Source organism: Callorhinus ursinus, unplaced genomic scaffold (assembly GCF_003265705.2).
Source record: "Callorhinus ursinus isolate GAN/ISIS: 27379988/994484 unplaced genomic scaffold, GSC_fseal_2.0 scaffold6, whole genome shotgun sequence".
NCBI classification, from domain to species: Eukaryota; Metazoa; Chordata; class Mammalia; order Carnivora; family Otariidae; genus Callorhinus; species Callorhinus ursinus.
This window is the reverse complement of record NW_027397068.1, coordinates 60,519,111-60,538,196: the sequence shown is the minus strand read 5'-3', so window position 1 is coordinate 60,538,196 and position 19,086 is coordinate 60,519,111. Positions and strand designations below refer to the sequence as shown.

The 19,086-nt window shown below is 36.1% G+C and overlaps 1 protein-coding gene across 7 annotated transcripts in view; it reads left to right on the top strand.

The window, feature by feature from the left end:
- EPM2A (EPM2A glucan phosphatase, laforin) overlaps window positions 1-19,086 on the top strand; it is a 144,123-nt gene that overhangs the window by 58,462 nt on the left and 66,575 nt on the right. For 5 of the 7 annotated variants that reach the window (XM_073894048.1, XM_025866281.2, XM_025866280.2 and 2 more), the window contains exon 2: window positions 11,089-11,263. In XM_073894048.1, the coding sequence (XP_073750149.1) occupies window positions 11,089-11,263 (175 nt within the window). Of the gene's footprint in view, window positions 1-11,088; window positions 11,264-19,086 lie in introns of those variants that run through there. The other 2 variants (XM_073894050.1, XM_073894051.1) reach the window with 2 other exon arrangements.

The following is a 19,086-nucleotide window of genomic DNA, read 5'->3' as shown; positions in this document are numbered from 1 at the left end:
TTCATAGGTTGCTGTGCCCTCTGTTATGTATCCAAAGCATACCCTGTTGTCCGTCACACCTTGAGAGCCATCCCCTCCATCACAAATCCTTTCTTGGTAATTGTGGCTCACACTGATCCAACCATCCCTGGTTTTCAGTCTTCTACATCCATGGACACGTTATTAGTCTATCATAGCTTTCTTTCCTAGTGAGCCAGGTGCTCCTTACAGTACATTTCAACATAACATTCCAGTCACCATACGTTGAAAATGGCGTCGGAAAGGAAGCCTATTTGCCATTCTTGAATATTCTGTTTATGTGTTAATATTTTGTCATATGGTTTTACAATTATTTTCATCGTTTAAGGCAGCTTTGTTTCATTTACTAATTGCTTTGTGTAACCTTTGTCTAATGAACAAGGGTTCATTCATGGTGGGAGTCATGTTTTAAATTTTATTTGTCAACCTCACTTTACCACAGGACTGGATACATAAGCTCTCAATAATACTTGGGTATGAATTGGATTAAACTCTAGAATATTTCATGTATATATGAGTACATTAGTCTTCTTGGGCTGCTATAGCAAAATATTATAGACAGGTGACATATGACAAACATTTATTTTCTCACAGATGTGCAAGCTAGATGTCCCCAATCGGAAAGCCACCAAATTTGGTTTCTGGTGAGAACTCTTTCTGGCTTGCCGATGGCTGCCTTCTCACTGTGTCCTCCTGCGGTCTTTCCTCTAGGCCTTCATGGAGAGACATCTCTGGTGTCCCTTCCCCTTTTTGTAAAGGCACCAGTCCTATTGGATTAGGGCCTCACCCTTATAATCTCATTTAACTTTAATTACCTCCCCAAATGCCCTATATGTAGATACAATCCACATTGGTTTTTAGAGCTTCAATGTATAAATTTGGGGGAAACATAATTTAGTTCATAACAATGAAGACATGACATATGAGTAAATCTTTTAAGAAAAGAGCTATTGAATTTTTCTTTTTCTGTAAGTTCTTTTTCCCCCCTCTTATATGTTTTCAACCTAACTTGATGTAAGCCTCCATTTCACCCATATCTTTCTGTAATCATGGAAATTTCTCCTTCTAATGTTTTCTGCTCTGTATGGTTGGCAGGTGTTAATTTTTGTTTCTTAAAATTCTTAGCTAGAACTAATCAAGGTTCTTCTAGGAGTTTTACCTAAAAGATCTCCTCTGGAAGCTTGGCCGAGAGTGGGTCCAAGGTTAAGCTTTATTAATCACTCCTGCTGTTCCCCTTTTTTGCACACCGCAAAGCTCACCTTTGAGAGGACCAACACATCATAGCTGCCTACCAAACAACTGTCTCAAGGACTTTCGTTGATTATCATAGAATTTGAAGCATATATGAATGATCTTAAGTCTGATTATTAATGAGAACAAATGAGGCCAGGACTGTTATGTACAAAGGATGAGCCTGCTGACTTGGAATTCCATCAAATAATTGTCTTAGGCTGAGTGGCTCATTTTTGACTAAAAGGATTAGAGAAGTTTCTATGTCCAGATGTACTGAAAGGATGATGTTTATGTATCCCACATTTCAACTTCTTATTTGCCATAACAATAGCAATCACCATTTATCATATATCTTCTACTTGGGCAGACAATCACACAGACTCATACGCATATATACACAAGTACATGTGCACTTGTGGGTATACACACACACACACATACACACACCTGAGCCAGGTGTTTGATTCATTACCATAATCACCCTGTCACATTTGATATTTTCTTTCTTGGTCCTCCAAACTCTAGCCTCCTTCACAAGTAATATTTTTATATCCACCATAGAAAAACCTTGTTATCACAAAGTCTAATTCCTGTTTTTATCATGGCTAAGTGGGCCACTTATTTGTGTTTGTATTTGTGTTTATTATTTTTAATCAAAACCCTCAGAGCTCCTCCCAAATTTGTTGGGTTGTTTTCTACTGGATTTTTCCAGTAGAAATTTATTTCAGCTTTAGGAAAAGGAGGAGTTATTTCAGCTTTAACTCTAGGTATGGCACTCTTAACTATATAAACCTATTATTTTTTTATTTTTATTTTTTTATTTTTTTTAAATTACTTTTTTTTTAAAGATTTTATTTATTTATTTGAGAGAGAGAGAATGAGAGATAGAGAGCACGAGAGGGAAGAGGGTCAGAGGGAGAAGCAGACTCCCTGCCGAGCAGGGAGCCCGATGTGGGACTTGATCCCGGGACTCCAGGATCATGACCTGAGCCGAAAGCAGTCGCTTAACCAACTGAGCCACCCAGGTGCCCCTTATTTTTAATTTTTTAAAAATATTTTATTTATTTATTTGCCAGAGAGAGACACAGCGAGAGAGGGAACACAAGCAGGGGGAGTGGGAGAGGGAGAAGCAGGCTTCCCACTGAGCAGGGAGCCCGATGTGGGGCTCGATCCCAGGACCCTGGGATCATGGCCTGAGCTGAAGGCAGACACTTAATGACTGAGCCCCATCCTCCTATTATTTTAGGGCAGTACTGTTAATGCAGGAATGGGGCTTTGTCCACCTGTCCGAGTTAGTATAGAATTTTCTTCATATCCCCGTGTAGTTATTGATTTCCTAGTTTTCATTAGCCAAATAACATTGTTTTTGCCATTAGCAGGAAGTGTTGTCTACTTACATTTTTCATTTAAGATTTGTGCATTTCTTTAATGAAATAAGATAAAAATCTTGTAAATGAAAATGTTCTATGTAAGTCTTGTATTTATATTTTCTTATTAGAGCTCATTGTTTTATTTCTTAACACTTCATTCTGTTGTGTGTGTGCAGAATATATATATATTCTATTTATTCTACTATATATATGTAATTAGCCCCTATTCCTGTAGATTTGGGAGATTGGAATCTCTCTAAGATGCCTGTGTAAGCAACGAAGGTTTACATCCTCATGGTCATCCTTGCCTTTGCTTTCTTGCTTCTGCTCTGCTTAGCAGATGCACCTTCTTGTAGCCCTGCTTAGGCTACCTTGTTCTACATCAAGTCAATGTAGGCAAGGAATCAAGTTTTTAAATAAATTTTTATTAGTGGACTGTCTTCTCTCTCTCCACACAGGAAATTTGTGTGAGTGTAGTAGGTTATATTGGTAGTTGGGGAAGAGAAGAAGAGAGGATATAACAGAAGAGCAGACAACTTCAAATTAAATATTAAAATGTTTGCCTTTACCTGATATTTGGTGTTCTCCTGACCAGCTTGTTTTGATTATCTGCTTCACCTTATGTAGTTTACTACCTGAATTCTTCTTCTCTTTTCTCTTTCTCCATCTTACGTTTCCTTCTTCTTAATCTTCAGATCCCTTTTCCCCATCTTCTCCTTCCTTGATTGCATCTGAGTAACTAGTCTACAAAGCAGTTCAGCTGTCTCCCATCACTGACCCCAAACTCAGCTGTTTTCTACCATTGCATATTGCAATTTATCAAAGTGCTCAACTGGAACAGGATCCACTCTTTTAAAGAGGCAGTTGGTTGAACAAAAATATTTTTTTGTGTGTTTTATTTTGTTTTGCTTTTGCCATTAGAAAGGAATATCAGAATGCCAAAGAGTTGGTAATGATTATACCATGTTTGTACAACTTTATGCACCAATAGCTTCTGAGGTAGTTAACAGATGAGGCGTGAGAGAAATTTGATTTGGGTGAGTTAGTAGCTAAAATTAGAGATTAATGTGTTAGGTTCAGATTTTATGTTCATGTGCTAGAAACAAAAACTTCAAAGTAATTAAACTCCAAAGAGGATAGATTCAAATAAAATGACATGAATAATAATTAGAATTTTATTTTAAGTGGACTGCACTGCCCAGTAGATTTTGTTTATGCAATATAACTTTAAACCTTCTTTGTAAAAAAATAAACTTAATTTAACCTGAACTTTCAAACTTGTAGAATTATTTGACGTAATGTGTTGGTTCTGATTTTAAATTCTGAGGCTTCTTCTCTGGTTTTTTGGAGTGTCAGGAAGCAGGCCTCTTATTCCTTCACATTTATTCACTTTATTTTAATTTACCTAATTTGCCTTGATGAACAAATAACATGATGGCCAAATTTGCTCTAAGGAAATAGGTGTTTATTGTTAATTAAATCAATCCTTTCCCACTTTTCTGCCAATGACAGATTAGTTTATTCTACCTTAGCTGTTTATTTCTTTCTTTATTTTAAATTAATGCTAATGAATAATTGGCAATGGCCAGCTCCAATCTGGACAGATAATTCACTTGTACCTACTCTCCTCCCCCACCCATTCCCCTGTCACAAAGTTACTCCTTTAACCTTGTTATAGCCAATTGGCCCTTTTATAAGGTGGATGAGATCTGGAAAAGTTAACTGAGCTTCTAGGCATTAAATGATCACTGTGGTATTAAACAATGTGTTATATATGTTGTATTCTTAGGCCAGTCTTATGGAACAGAAAATGAATTAGAAGCCTAAAAATTTTCCAGTCTATTTGGAAAAAACAAAACACAATAAACACCGAAGGTTTTTTTTTTTTTTTTTAAGATTTTATTTATTTATGTGAGAGGAGAGAGAATGAGAGAGCATGAGGGGGGGAGGGTCAGAGGGAGAAGCAGACTCCCTCCTGAGCAGGAAGCCTGTTGTGGGACTCAATCCTGGGACTCCAGGATCATGACCGGAGCTGAAGGCAGTCGCTTAACCAACTGAGCCACCCAGGCGCCCACAAACACCCGTTTTATTTGTTTATTAAACTTTTTATTTTGAGGTAATTGTATATTCACATGCAGTTGTTAGAAGTAATATGGAAAGATCCTATGTAGCTTTTATTGTTTCCCCCAGTGGTAACATTTTCATTACCACAAGGGTCTCCATGTTACTCTTTTATAGCCATGCCCACTTTCCCCCTCCCCCACACCCCAGAACCCGAGGTAACCACTAATCTGTTCTCTATCTCTATTAATGTTTTCATTTTAAGAATGTTATATACATGGAATCCTAGAGTATGTAACTTTTTGAGATTGGCGTTTTTTTACTTAGCATAATTCGTTCTAGATTCACCTAGGTTGTTGCACATATCAATAGGTCATTCATTTTTATGGCTAAAACATGGTGTTGATGTATCATAATTTGTTAAAACATTCACACACTAAAGGACATCTGGGTTGTTTCTAGGTTTTGACTACAATGAATAAAGCTACTATAAAAATTCTTCTACAGGTTTTTGTCTGAATAAAAGTTTAGTTTCTCCAAGATAAATGCCTGGAGTAGAGTTGGGTTGTATAGTTCTTGCAAGTTTAATTTTTAAAAGAAATTGCCAAACATTGCCCCAGAGTGGTTGTACTGTTTTACATTCCTATTAGCAATGTATGAGTTATCCAGTTTTTCCCAGCCTTGTATCCAGCATTTGGTGGTGTCACTACTTTTTATTTTGTAAGAATAAAAAATTTTTTATAGGTGTGTAATGCTATCTCATTATGGTTTTAATTTGTATTTTTCTTAAGGCTAGTGATATTGAACATCTTTTCAAGTACTTATTTGCCATCTGTATATCCTCTTTGGTGAAATGCCACTTCATATCTTTTTCCCATATGCTAATTGGATTGTTGGTTTACTTATTGTTGAGTTTTGAGAGTTCTTTAATATTCCAGATACTAGTCCTTTGTTGGGGTATATGATTTGCCAGTATTTCATTCTAATCTGTAACTTGTTTTTCTCCCAAGAAGGTCTTTTGCCAAATAAAAGTTTATAATTTTGATGAAATCAGATTTATAAATTTTTCCTTTTTGGATTGTGTTTTTAGTGTGAAGTCTTAGAACTCTGAATACTGAATTTTTTCCCTATTTGCTTTTCTAAAAGTTTTATAGTTTCACCTTTTATATTTTAAGTCCATGATCCATTTTCAGTTAATTTTTGTTTAAGATGTAGAGGTTGAGTCATCCAACCCACTAACATGGTATGTTTCTCCATTTATTAGATCTTCTTTGATTTTTATCACATTTTATGGTTTTAAGCATACAAGTTGTATACATGTTTTTCTTAGATTTATGTCTATGCTATGTAGATGGTATTTTATTTAATTATAATGGCCAAATCTTCATTGCTAGTATATAGAAATACAATTTATTTTGCATGCTTATCTTTATCTTGTGGCCTTGCTAAGCTCTCTTATTTTAGGAGATTTTAAACAATTATTATTGATTCCTTGGGATTTTCTTCATAGACAGTCATGTCATCTGCAAATAAAGTACAGTTTTCTTTATTTCTTTTATCTTTATGCCCATGTACTATGTTGAAGAGATTGTATAGCATTGGTATGGATTCTTCTTTAAGCATTTGGTAGAATTCTTCATTCAAACCACATGGGCTTTGAGATTTCTTTTTTGGGGGGGGTTTTAAAATTATATATCCAATATCCTTAAGAGTTATATGGATGTTCAATTTGTATTTCATATTAAATTAGTTGTGGTAATTTGTTTTTTAGGATAGTCCATTTCATTTAAGTTGTTAAATTTATGTGTTTTGTTTTTTATAGTATTATACTTTTGATGCCTGCAAGGTCTATAGTGATATCCCTTCTTTTCTCTCTTTTCCTTCCTTCCTTTCATAATTTGTGCCTTTTCTTGCTTTTCTTTGCCAGTCTTGTTAGAGGTTTGCCAGTTTTAATGATCTTTTCAACAAATCAGCTCTTTATTTCATTGATTTTCTCTAATGTTTTTCTGTTTTTAATTTCATTGATTTCCATTCTTTATTATTTCTTTCCTTCTGTTTGCCTTGGATTTATTTTGCTCTTCTTTTTCTAATTTCTTGAAGTGGAGCTAGATTGATTTGAAACTTTTCCTATTTTTACTGTATATATTTAGTACTATAAATTTCCCTCACAGAACTGCTTTAGCTGTGTCCCACATATTTTGACACATATTATTTTGATTTTCATTCATTGCAATGTATTTTTAATAACTTTGAGACTTCCTTTTTGACCCACAGATTATTTAGAAGTATGTATATTAGTTTCCAACTATTTGAATATTTTTCTATTATGTTATTGATTTCCAGTTTGATTCTGTTGAGGTCAGGGAAAACACTTTGTGTGATTTAATTCTAAAGTTTTGATATTGTCTTATGGCCCAGGATATGATTTAGCTTGGTATATGTTCTGTGCACACTTGAAAATGTACATTCTGCTATTGTTGGGTGGTGTGTCTATAGATGTCAGTTAGAGTCCATTGGTTGACAGTGATGTTATTTTATTCCTTGCTGATTTTTTGTCTAGTTGTTCTATGAATTGTTGAGAGAGGGGTGTTGAAATTTCCAACTTTAATTCCAGACTTGTCTGTTCTCCATTCAGTTGTCTTAGTTTTTAGTTTCACATATTTTGCAGCTCTGTTTTTTGTTGTGTACACATTTAGAATTCTTATAGCTTCTTGATAGATTGATACTTTTAACATCATATAATTTCCCTCTCTATGTCTAGTAATTTTCTTTGCTCTGAAGGTTCTACTTTATATGATATTAACATAACCACCTGTTCTTTCTTTTGATTAATGTTTGCATGGTATATCTTTTTCTACATTTTTACTTTCCACCTGCATATAATTTGAAGTGAATTTCTTCTAGACATCATATACTTGGTTCATTTTTTAAAAATGGGTTGTTGGGGTGTCTGGGTGGCTCAGTTGGTTAAATGGCTGCCTTCGGCTCAGGTCATGATCCTAGGGCCCTGGGATGGAGCCCTGTGTTGCACTGTCTGCTCAGCAGAGAGCCTGCTTCTCCCTCTCTCTCTACCTGCCACTCTGCCTACTTGTGTTCTCTCTCTATCTCTGTCAAATAAATAAAATCTTTAAAAAATAAAAAAAATGGGTTGTTGAAGCTTTTTCAGCTAATTCTTTTTTTTCAGATAATTCTAACATCTCTGTCATCGGATGTTGGCATCTTGCAGACATTTTTAATTTTTATTCAGTTTGAGATCTTTGTGATTTTTGATATAAGGAGTGACTCTATTGAAACCTGGACATTTTGAGTATTTTATAATGTGACCCTGGTTCTTATTCAAATCTTCTGGTTTAACTGGATTCCTCTAGCTCTGCTCCCGTAGGAGGATGGGGGTACCTCCCCACCTATTGACAACTGAAGGGATTGACTTTATTACTACTGAGTGAGGTGGGAGTTCTGGCTCTCCATTAGGCCTCCACTGATACCTCCCTGGCTGAAAGAAATAGAAGTGTTTTGTTATTTCTCCTAAAACACGTATGTGTAAAAATGAGTAATTCAAAAAACTAATTCCAGGAATGAAGAATTCTTAGGAAGTTGATGTTATATAAATAATTTTTCTTAAACTTTATAATTTGTGTACATTTGAGCTCCTTAATAATTGTGTTTAAGTTGTAACATTTAAATTGTTGTAAGTCTCAGGGTACATGGGTGGCTCAGTCGGTTAAGCATCCAGTTCTTGGTTTTGGCTCAGGTCATGATCTCAGGGATGTGAGATCAAGCCCCCCCACCCCCCAGTCAGGTTCTGTGTTCAGCATGGAGTCTGCTTAGTTTTCTCTCTCTCCCTCTCCCTCTGCTCCTCTTCTTGCTTGCACTCACTGTCTCTCTCTAAAATAAATAAATAAATAAATAAATAAATAAATAAATAAATACATACATACATAAATAAATAAAAAATCTTTAAACTGTCATTAGTCTAGGGGCACCTGGCTGGCTCAGTCAGTAGAGCACCTGACTGTTGATCGCAGGGTCAAGAGTTCAAGCCCCACATTAGGCATGGAGTCTACTTAAAATAAAAAGTAAATAAATAAATTGTTGTAAGTCTATTGTACTGAACAGTGGGAACCACAGATATTATTCTTTTATTAAACCAAAAAATAATACTTGTGCTTTATGACACATCCCAACAAATTCAGATTAGTTTAGAGTAAAATGGTCCTCTTCATCCCAATTCCATTCTCCAGATGTAACTATTAACAATCAGACATGCATTCACTCAGTGTTTAGGATCTATTTACACATTCAGTCATGTTCCCCCGCCTCCCTTACTCACTCCTAGTCTTTCCCTCCACCTTCTCTTTCTATGCCTTCTTTGTAAGCTCCTCCTTCTTTATGCAGCTATTAAATATTGGGATGCTTTCAGACTTGGTTCTAGAAACCTTTTCTTCTGCATTACTATTGTTTTTCTTTGTGACTCATCTAAATCCTTGCCTCAATTGCCATTTACACTTAGATGACTCATAAATTTATTTTTCTACTTCAGATCTCCGGTCTGAGTGTCAAACCGATAATGCCAACTCTGTACTTAACATCTCTTTTTGTATACAAATGGCACTTCAAGTCCAAAAACCAGACTGGTGGTCTTCCCTTCCAACCTCTTACAGATTTCACATCTTAGTGAATGGTACCACCGTATATTGAGTTCTATTTGCCAGAAGCCTAGAGTCATTGTTGCCTCCCTTTCTTCTGCACCTCCCATATCCACCCTGTGGTTTTTCCTTCCTGAATCTGCCCACTTGTTTCCGTTTCTACTTCCAGGCTTTTGTCATCTTCTGTCTGGGCTAGACCAGTAGTTTCTTAAATGGACTTTTTGCTTTAGTCTTATTGTATCTGAATTAAATTTTTACTCTGTAACCAGAAAGGTACTTTTAAAATAAAAATTTGGTCATGTTACCTGCCTACTTAAAATATTTAATTTTTTTCTTGTTCCTACGGTAAATACCAAAATCCTTAACATGACTTAGCACAGTGTAGATCCTGTAGATGACATTTAATAAGTATTTGTGGAAAAATGAATAGATGAATTTATATAGTTGAGTGTGTGCTATTAAAATAGTATTGTTCACACATGTATCTCTATGTATCTTTTTTATTCTTGTTATATTTCTGTTTGATATGTTTCTAGAAGTGGGGTTGCTAGTATAGTTTGGTTTTCATCTATTAAATATCAAGGGTAAAGAACCAGTTGGTGTAGTGCCTTGTAGTGTAGCCATCAAGAGAAAAAGAGAAGTCTGATCTAGGGAGATCAGTGGTGATTTATTAAGGGAGCCATCTTGTACCTCCTACCTGATGGAAGGGAGTTATATCCTAAAGAATTGCCCAATGACTTAAGGATTTCTTTGTTTTTGAGATTTTATGCCAAATAACTTTAGGTACAATATTTTATAAGATAGAGCAAGGGACAGATGAGTCAGATTTTTATATTTGTAGCAAACGTGACTTACTCCTATTTTTATTTTGCTTACTTTTTTGTGTGTGTATTAAAGACAGCATAGGAAATTAGGTAGTTGAAGGAAAGGAATGATCTGAAATGGGGTGGTCACATAAGGGTGATTGGAAATAATATATGAATTATAATTTCACAGAAGTAAAAGATATGTGTACTAGTGTAGTTGATACTGGGCGGAATGTGATGTAGGCAAATAGTATTTTCAGAGACAGTTCTTCCATTTCTCTCTCTTTTGGTTCACTCCATGGAGGGAGGATGGTGTGTACTGGTGCTTGTGAAGTAGGCAGAAAACAGCATGAAGGTATCAGGTGCCTGAAAGATGGGGATCTAGGGGTATCAGTTTGCTACTAGCTTGGCACTTGCTAGTTTTGTGACCTTGGGCAACGTAGCTAATCTCTGTGATAATTTCCCATCTGAAAAAAGTACTAACCACTGATTTACATGCAGACTAGGTTGGATGTGATCATTTGTTTTATTATTTATTAATGTATTTATTTTGAAAATTCATTTGTTTGAGCTGATACTAAAACACTTTATTACTGATTCATTTTTATTACTGATTTTAGTTATGAATTTGCATACCAGAAAGATAAAAAGGCTGCAGAATGACTCACAACGGGTAGTTAGGGCACTGAGAGGTTCCATTAAACTCTGAGAGTTAATATGCTTTTGGAAATATGCATGTATTCCAAGGGAGCACAGAACTCTATGAAATTCGTATGTAATTACAAATTTTTTCTGTTTTTCCCCTCTAGTCTCTTTTTGTTCATACCGAAATGTGTGCATTAAGCAGCTTTATATTTATTTTCTTCTTCCTATTAATTTTGCATCACCTACTCTGTGGCTGCTTAAGCAAAACATTGATTTAATTGCTCTGTTTGTCATTTCTTCTTGTTCCAGGCAGTGGACCTCACCATGACCGTTGCTGTACTTATAATGAAAACAACTTGGTGGATGGTGTTTATTGTCTCCCAATAGGACACTGGATTGAGTCAACTGGGCACACCAATGAGATGAAGCATACCACAGACTTCTATTTTAATATTGCAGGCCACCAAGCCATGCATTACTCAAGGTAAAAATAGTGCCATGTTTATAAGCATAGAGATAGGACGAGAGGTAGTATTAGGACAATGGATGTGTTTACTGTGTCCAAAACAGCAGTGTTTCCCTTTGGAGGGGCGTATAGACCTGCAGTACTTTAAGGAGATAAATTACAGTGAATCACTGTGTGAGCTTTTCTGGTTCTAGATGTGAAGGATCCTTTGTATAGAGTTCTTTTATTAATTACATACTCTGGCATCAACATATTTTGACCGAATTGTACTTAGCTAGTCTTTGTACTTTCATAGTGGTTCCCAGGTCAGCATTTATCTTTTATTTTACCAACCGACACTGAAACAAAAATTGGTGTCTCTTTATAAACTTTTATTCAGATAAATGTGTGAAACTGTAGACATAAAACTAGATTAGATGTGATCATTTGCTCTGTTATTAATATATTTATTTATTTAATTATTATGCTGGCAATATGTGCCATAATAAAAATTCAAACCCTAAGGAGGATGCTAACTGAAAAGTAAGGTTCGATACACTCTCCTTCATTACCACTCATCGGAAGTAATTATTTCCAATGATTTTATGGTTAGTTTTTCTGGAGTTTAATTCCAAGTCTTAAATAATATTCATACACTTTATTTGTTAATGTATCAATTTAAAAAAGCTATTGTTTCCCATCTGTGGCATGAAAGATACCAAGTTCACATACACTTGTCTTCTTTCCCCACTCCCACTTCCTGCCAGCTCATTTAAAAACTTCTTTTGTTATTTAACTTCATAAAAATCCCATTTCTTGATAGTTTTTGATAGTGCTTCTTGATTTTCTACTGGGTAAGTCAGATTTGTTGTCCTTGTATTTTCTTCCACATCTACTCCCACCTGTTAATTCCTGTTTTGCATTACTTTCACATTTTCAAGGTTTACAGAATTTACAATTAAGTTAGGCAAATTAAGTCTTTTATAGTTTAATTTGAAAATGGAAACCAATATTCAACATTTAAAATATCATGTAAATATTATTTACTGTAGAACATGCAGTGTTTGTGCCATAGACAAAGAGAGGCAATCTCATGCTCTTAAAAACTGCATTGCTTTGAGAATGAGAGATGTAATTTGGGTTATCAATGTATAGATGACATTCAAAGTAATGAGTTCATTATTTATTTATTTTTAAAGATTTATTTATTTTTTTAGAAAGAGAGCACGAGTGCGATGAGGGGCAGAGGGAGAGAGAAAGAATCCTCAAGCAGACTCTCTGCTGAGTGTGGACCCTGACGGGGGGCTCAGTATCATGACCCTGAGATCATGACCTGAGCTGAAATTAGGAGTCAGATGCTTAGCCGACTCAGCCACCCAAGCACCCCTCAAAATGATAAGTTTAGGTGAGATCATTTAGTGAATGAGTGAAATACAGCAGAGACAAAGAAGTGAAAATAATAAGCCCTTGCATACATATAATTTAGAGATCAAAGAGAAGAGGATCCAGAGAAAAGAATTGAAAAGAGGCACCCATTGAGATGTACTGACCTTTAGTGAAGTTGTGTTTCTGAGTTATTTTTCATTTTTGCTGAACCACAACTGCTGAAGAGTCGTGTTTTCGGCTCTAGGGATTTCCTTCTACTATTTGATTATTTCTCCTCCTTTGTTCTTTGTTCTTTTGTTTAAGATCCTCCTTAGATGGATGTTGGACCTCGTGGATTTATATCTTTTTTTTTAAATTTTATTTTATTATGTTAGTCACCATACAATACATCATTAGTTTTTACATCATTAGTTTTTGATGCGGTGATCCACGATTCATTGTTTTCATATAACACCCAGTGCTCCATGCAGTACGAGCCCTCCTTAATACCCATCACCAGGCTAACCCATCCCCCCACCCCCCTCCCCTCTAGAACCCTCAGTTTGTTTCTCAGAATCCATAGTCTCTCATGGTTCGTCTCTCCCTCTGATTTCCACCCCTTCATTTTTCCCTTCCTTCTCCTAATGTCCTCCATGCTGTTCCTTATGTTCCACAAATAAGTGAAACCATATGATAATGGACTTTATCTGCTTGACTTATTTCACTGAGCATCATCTCCTCCGGTCCCATCCATGTTGATGTAAAAGTTGGGTATTCATCTTTTCTGATGGCTGAGTAATATTCCATTGTGTATATGGACGACATCTTTTTTAAAAAATTTTTTATTGTTATGTTAATCACCATACATTACATCATTAGTTTTTGATGTAATGTTCCATGATTCATTGTTTGTGCATAACACCCAGTGCTCCATGCAGAACGTGCCCTCTTTAATACCCATCACCAGGCTAACCCATCCTCCCAGCCTCCTCCCCTGGACCATATCTTCTTTATCCATTCATCTGTTGAAGGACATCTCGGCTCTTTCCACAGTTTGGCTATTACGGACATTGCTGCTATGAACATTGGGGTGCATATGGCCCTTCTTTTCACTACATCTGTGTCTTTGGGGTAAATACCCAGGAGTGCAATCGCTGGGTCATAGGGTAGCTCTATTTTTAATTTTTTGAGGCACCTCCACACTGTTTTCTAAAGTGGCTGTACCAACTTCATTCCCACCAACAGTGTAAGAGGGTTCCCCTTTTTCCACAACCTCTCCAACATTTGTTGTTTCTTGCCCTGTCAATTTTTGCCATTCTACCTGGTGTAAGGTGGTTTCTCAATATGGTTTTACTTTGAATTTCCCTGATGGCTAATGATGATGAACATTTTTTCATGTGTCTGTTAGCCATTTGTATGTCTTCTTCAGAGAAGCATCTGTTCATGTCTTCTGCCCATTTTTTGACTTGATTATTTGTTTTTTGGGTGTTGAGTTTGAGAAGTTCTTTATAGATCTTGGATACCAGCCCTTTATCTGTAGTGTCATTTGCAAATATCTTCTCCCATTCTGTGGGTTGCCTCCTTGTTTTGTTGACTGTTTCCTTTGCTGTGCAGAAGCTTTTTATCTTGATGAAGTCCCAAAAGTTCATTTTTGCTTTAGTTTCACTAGCTTTTAGAGATGTATCTTGAAAGAAATTGCTATGGCTGATGTCAAAGAGGTTATTGCCTATGTTCTCCTCAAGGATTTTGATGGTCTTGCATTGAGGTCTTTCATCCATTTTGAGTTTATCTTTGTATATGATGTTAGAGAATGGTCTAGTTTCATTCTTCTGCATGTGGCTGTCCAATTTCCCCAGCATCATTTATTGAAGAGACTGTCTTTTTTCCATTGCATATTTTTTCCTGCTTTGTCAAAGATTATTTGACCATAGAGTTGAGGGTCCATATCTGGGCTCTCTATTCTGTTCCATTGGTCTTTATGTCTGTTTTTGTGCCAGTACCATGCTGTCTTGGTGATCACTGCTTTGTAATATAGCTTGAAATCAGGCAACATGATGCTCCCAGCTTTGTTTTTCTTTTTCAACATTTCCTTGGCAATTCGGGGTCTTTTCTGATTCCATACAAATTTTCGGATTGTTTGTTCCAGCACTTTGATAAATGTCATTGGAATTTTGATCAGGTGGCATTGAAGGTATAGATTGCTCTGAGTAGCATAGACATTTTAACAATGTTTATTCTTCTGATCCATGAGCATGGAATGTTTTTCCATCTTTTTGTGGATTTATATCTTATTCTTGACTTTAAAAAAAGATATTTACACCTCTAGGTTTTATTGCTTTACATTTTGGGAGACATTGTTTTTTCTTCCACCTCAACTAATTTTTTCCCTTAATTTTGATAATTGCATCCTTATGTTTCATGGATTCTTACTTATTTTGTTATTCCCTTTTTGCATATTAGCTTATTCTAGTTTGTAAATGGATATATTCTCGAGTCTTTCTTATAATACTAATGAGAATGATTTTGAAGTCCTCCTCTCTTACTGCAATTATTTTGTTTCGTCCAGAATCAGTTGTTCTGTACTCATTTTGACCTTTCTCTTTATTGTTGTTGGTTTTAAATATGGAAATTCTCAGTTGTTCACATTTATTATTATTATTATTATTATTATTTTTATTAACATATAATATATTATTTGTTTCAGGGGTACAGGCCTGTGATTCATCAGTCTTACACAATTCACAGCTCTCACCATAGCACATACCCTCCCCAAGTTCCATCACCCAGTCATCCCATCCCTCCCACCCCACTCCACTCCAGCAACCCTCAGTTGTTTCCTGAGATTAAGAGTCTCCTGTGGTTTGTCTCCCTCTCTGGTTTCATCTTGTTTCATTTTTCCCTCCCATCCCCTATGATCCTCTGTCTTGTTTCTCAAATTCCTCATATCAGTGAGATCATATGATAATTGTCTTTCTCTGACTGACTTATTTTGCTTAGCATAATACCCTCTAGTTCCATCCACATCATTGTAAATGGCAAGATTTAATTTTTTTTTAAGATTTTATTTATTTGACAGAGAGAGACACAGTGAGAGAGGGAACGCAAGCAGGGGGAGTGGAAGAGGGAGAAGCAGGCTCCCGATGAGCAGGGAGCCTGACGCGGGGCTTGATCCCAGGACTCTGGGATCATGACCTGAGCCAAAGGCAGATGCTTGACGACTGAGCCGCCCAGGTGCCCCAAGATTTCTTTTTTTTTTTGATAGCTGTATAATATTTCATTGTATATATAGACCACATCTTCTTTATCCACTCATCTGTGGATGGACATATAGGCTCTTTCCATAGTTTGGCTATGGTGGACATTGCTGCCATAAACATTTGGGTGTATGTGCTCCTTCAGATCACTACATTTGTATCTTTGGGGTAAATACTCAGTGGTGCAATTGCTGGGTCGTAGGGTAGCTCTATTTTCAACTGTTTGAGGAACCTCCATACTGTTTTCCAGAGTGGCTGCACCAGCTTGCATTCCCACCATCACTGTAGGAGGGTTCCCCTTTTTCCGCATCCTCACCAACATCTGTCGTTTCCTGACTTGTTAATTTTAGCCATTCTGACTGGTGTGAGGTGGTATCTCATGGAGGTTTTGATTTGGATTTCCCTGATGCCGAGTGATGTTGAGCACTTTTTCATGTGTCTATTGGTCATTTGGATGTATTCTTTGCAGAAATGTCTGTTCATGTCTTCTGCCCATATCTTGATTGGATTATTTGTTCTTTGGGTGTTGAGTTTGATAAGTTCTTTATAGATTTTGGATACTAGCCCTTTATCTGATATGTCATTTGCAAATATCTTCTCCCATTCTGTTGACTGTCTTTTGGTTTTGTTGACTGTTTCCTTTGCTGTGCAAAAGCTTTTTATCTTGGGCGCCTGGGTGGCTCAGTTGGTTAAGCAACTGCCTTCGGCTCAGGTCATGATCCTGGAGTCCCGGGGTCGAGTCCCACATCGGGCTCCCTGCTCGGCGGCGAGTCTGCTTCTCCCTCTGACCCTCTTCCCTCTCATGCTCTCTATCTCTCATTCTCTCTCTCTCAAATAAATAAATAAAATCTTTAAAAAAAAAAAAAAAGCTTTTTATCTTGATGAAGTCCCAAGAGTTCATTTTTGCCCTTGCTTCCCTTGCCTTTGGTGATGTTTCTAGGAAGAAGTTGCTGCAGCTGAGGTCGAAGTAGTTGCTGTGGCTGAGGTCGAAGAGGTTGCTCTCTATGTTCTCCTCAAGGATTTTGATGGACTTCTGTCTCATGTTTAGGTCTTTCAACCATTTGGAGTCTATTTTTGTGTGTGGTGTAAGGAAATGGTCCAATTTCATTCTTCTGCATGTGGCTGTCCAATTTTCTCAACATCATTTGTTGAAGAGACTGTCTTTTTTCCATTGGACATTCTTTCCTGCTTTGTCAAAGATTAGTTGACCATAGAGTTGATGGTCCATTTGTGGGCTCTCTATTCTGTTCCACTGATCTATGTGTCTGTTTTTGTGCCAGTACCATACTGTCTTGATGATGACAGCTTTGTAATAGAGCTGGAAGTCTGGAATTGTGATGCCACCAGCTTTGCTTTTCTTTTTCAACATTCCTCTGGCTATTTGGGGTCTTTTCTGGTTCCATACAAATTTTAGGATTATTTGTTCGAACTCTGTGAAAAAAGTAGATGGTGTTTTGATAGGGATTGCATTAAATGTGTAGATTGCTCTATGTAGCATAGACATTTTCACAATCTTTTTTCTTCCAATCCATGAACATGGAACGTTTTTCCATTTCTTTGTGTCTTCCTTAATTTCTTTCATGAGAATTTTATAGTTTTCTGAGTACAGATTCTTTGCCTCTTTGGTTAAATTTATTCCTGGGTATCTTATAGCTTTGGGTGCAATTGTAAATGGGATTGACTCCTTAATTTCTCTTTCTTCTGTCTCTTTGGTGTATAGAAATGCACCTGATTTCTGTGCATTGATTTTATATCCTGCCCCTTTACTGAATTCCTGTATGAGTTCTAGCAGTTTTGGGGTGGAGTCTTTCAGGTTTTCCACATAAAGTATCATATTATCTGCAAAGAGTGAGAGTTTGACTCCTTTGCCGATTCGGATGCCTTTTATTTCTTTTTGTTGTCTAATTGCTGAGACTAAGACTTCCAGTACTATGTTGAACAGCAGTGGTGATAGTGGATATCCCTGTCATGTTCCTGACCTTAGGGGAAAAGCTCTCAGTCTTTCTCCATTGAGAATGACACATTCATTATTGAAAAGAGGAGGTTGATTATTAAATTCTGTGAGCATGTGTTTCCTCTGCCTTTACTAGCTTCTGTACCTCTAACAGTGTTGCCATGGGGGCAGATCATGTCTCCCTGGGGAGAACAGAAGCAGACAATCAGCCTGAGCACTACTGCTACCCCACCATGAATCGAAAGATGAGGAGGACCTGTGTGGGGCACACCTCTCACTCTGAGAGCCTTTGCTTCCCATGTAGGTTTCAATTTTTAATGACGGTATTTGTTCAGCTTCATATATAGTATTATAGCTGTATGTAGGGTGAGTATGAATCATGTACTAATAGTTCATTCACAGTCATGCAAAAAAGGTTAAATTAAAAAATTTTCTTTAAAGCAACTTAGTTTTACATCTAAGTCTCTATTCTACTGGATTCTCAGATAATTTAACCTGTTATTATCCTTCTCAGGTGTATATGTGTGTGTATATATATATATAGATAGATAGATCTTTGTGTATCAGTATATGTGTACATGTATATATTATATATATGTCTTTTTGTGTGTATATATATGTGTGTGTATATAATACCCATTTGTTGAGAGTTATCATAAATGGTTGTTGAATTTAGTCATGCCTTTTTATATTATATATATAATACAAATTTATATATTATACACACACACAAATACATATATTTATACATGAGAAGGATAATAATAGGTTGAAATGATACATAATATATATGAAAATATATAATATCTAAGTAATACATATAATAAACATATGTTTATACCTGAGGTATAATATATATATAACATAGAAATGCATACCTATATACATGGGACATTTTTATAATGGGATAAACTCTCAGATTTATCAGTTTTGGACTTAGTAGTATCCTTTGTTCCTCTGTTTATCTCTATAACATAGATAACTGGGAACTTGGTAATAAATAACAATTGTTTATAGTGGACCTGAAGCCATATGTTTACTTTTAAGGTGTCCAATTAACTTCCAAGGTTTCTCACAGTTCAGTCTCATCAGTTGGGTGGTGTGATTTTTAAAAATTTTTAAATTGAGGTATAATTGACATATAACATTATATTACTTTCAGGTACATAACAATGATTCAATATTGGTATACACTGTGAAATCAAGAGTTGGCCACTTAATGGACTGAGCCACCTAGGAGCCCTGACTCTGTTTCATTTTTATGTATTAGGTGAAACAGATATCTTTTT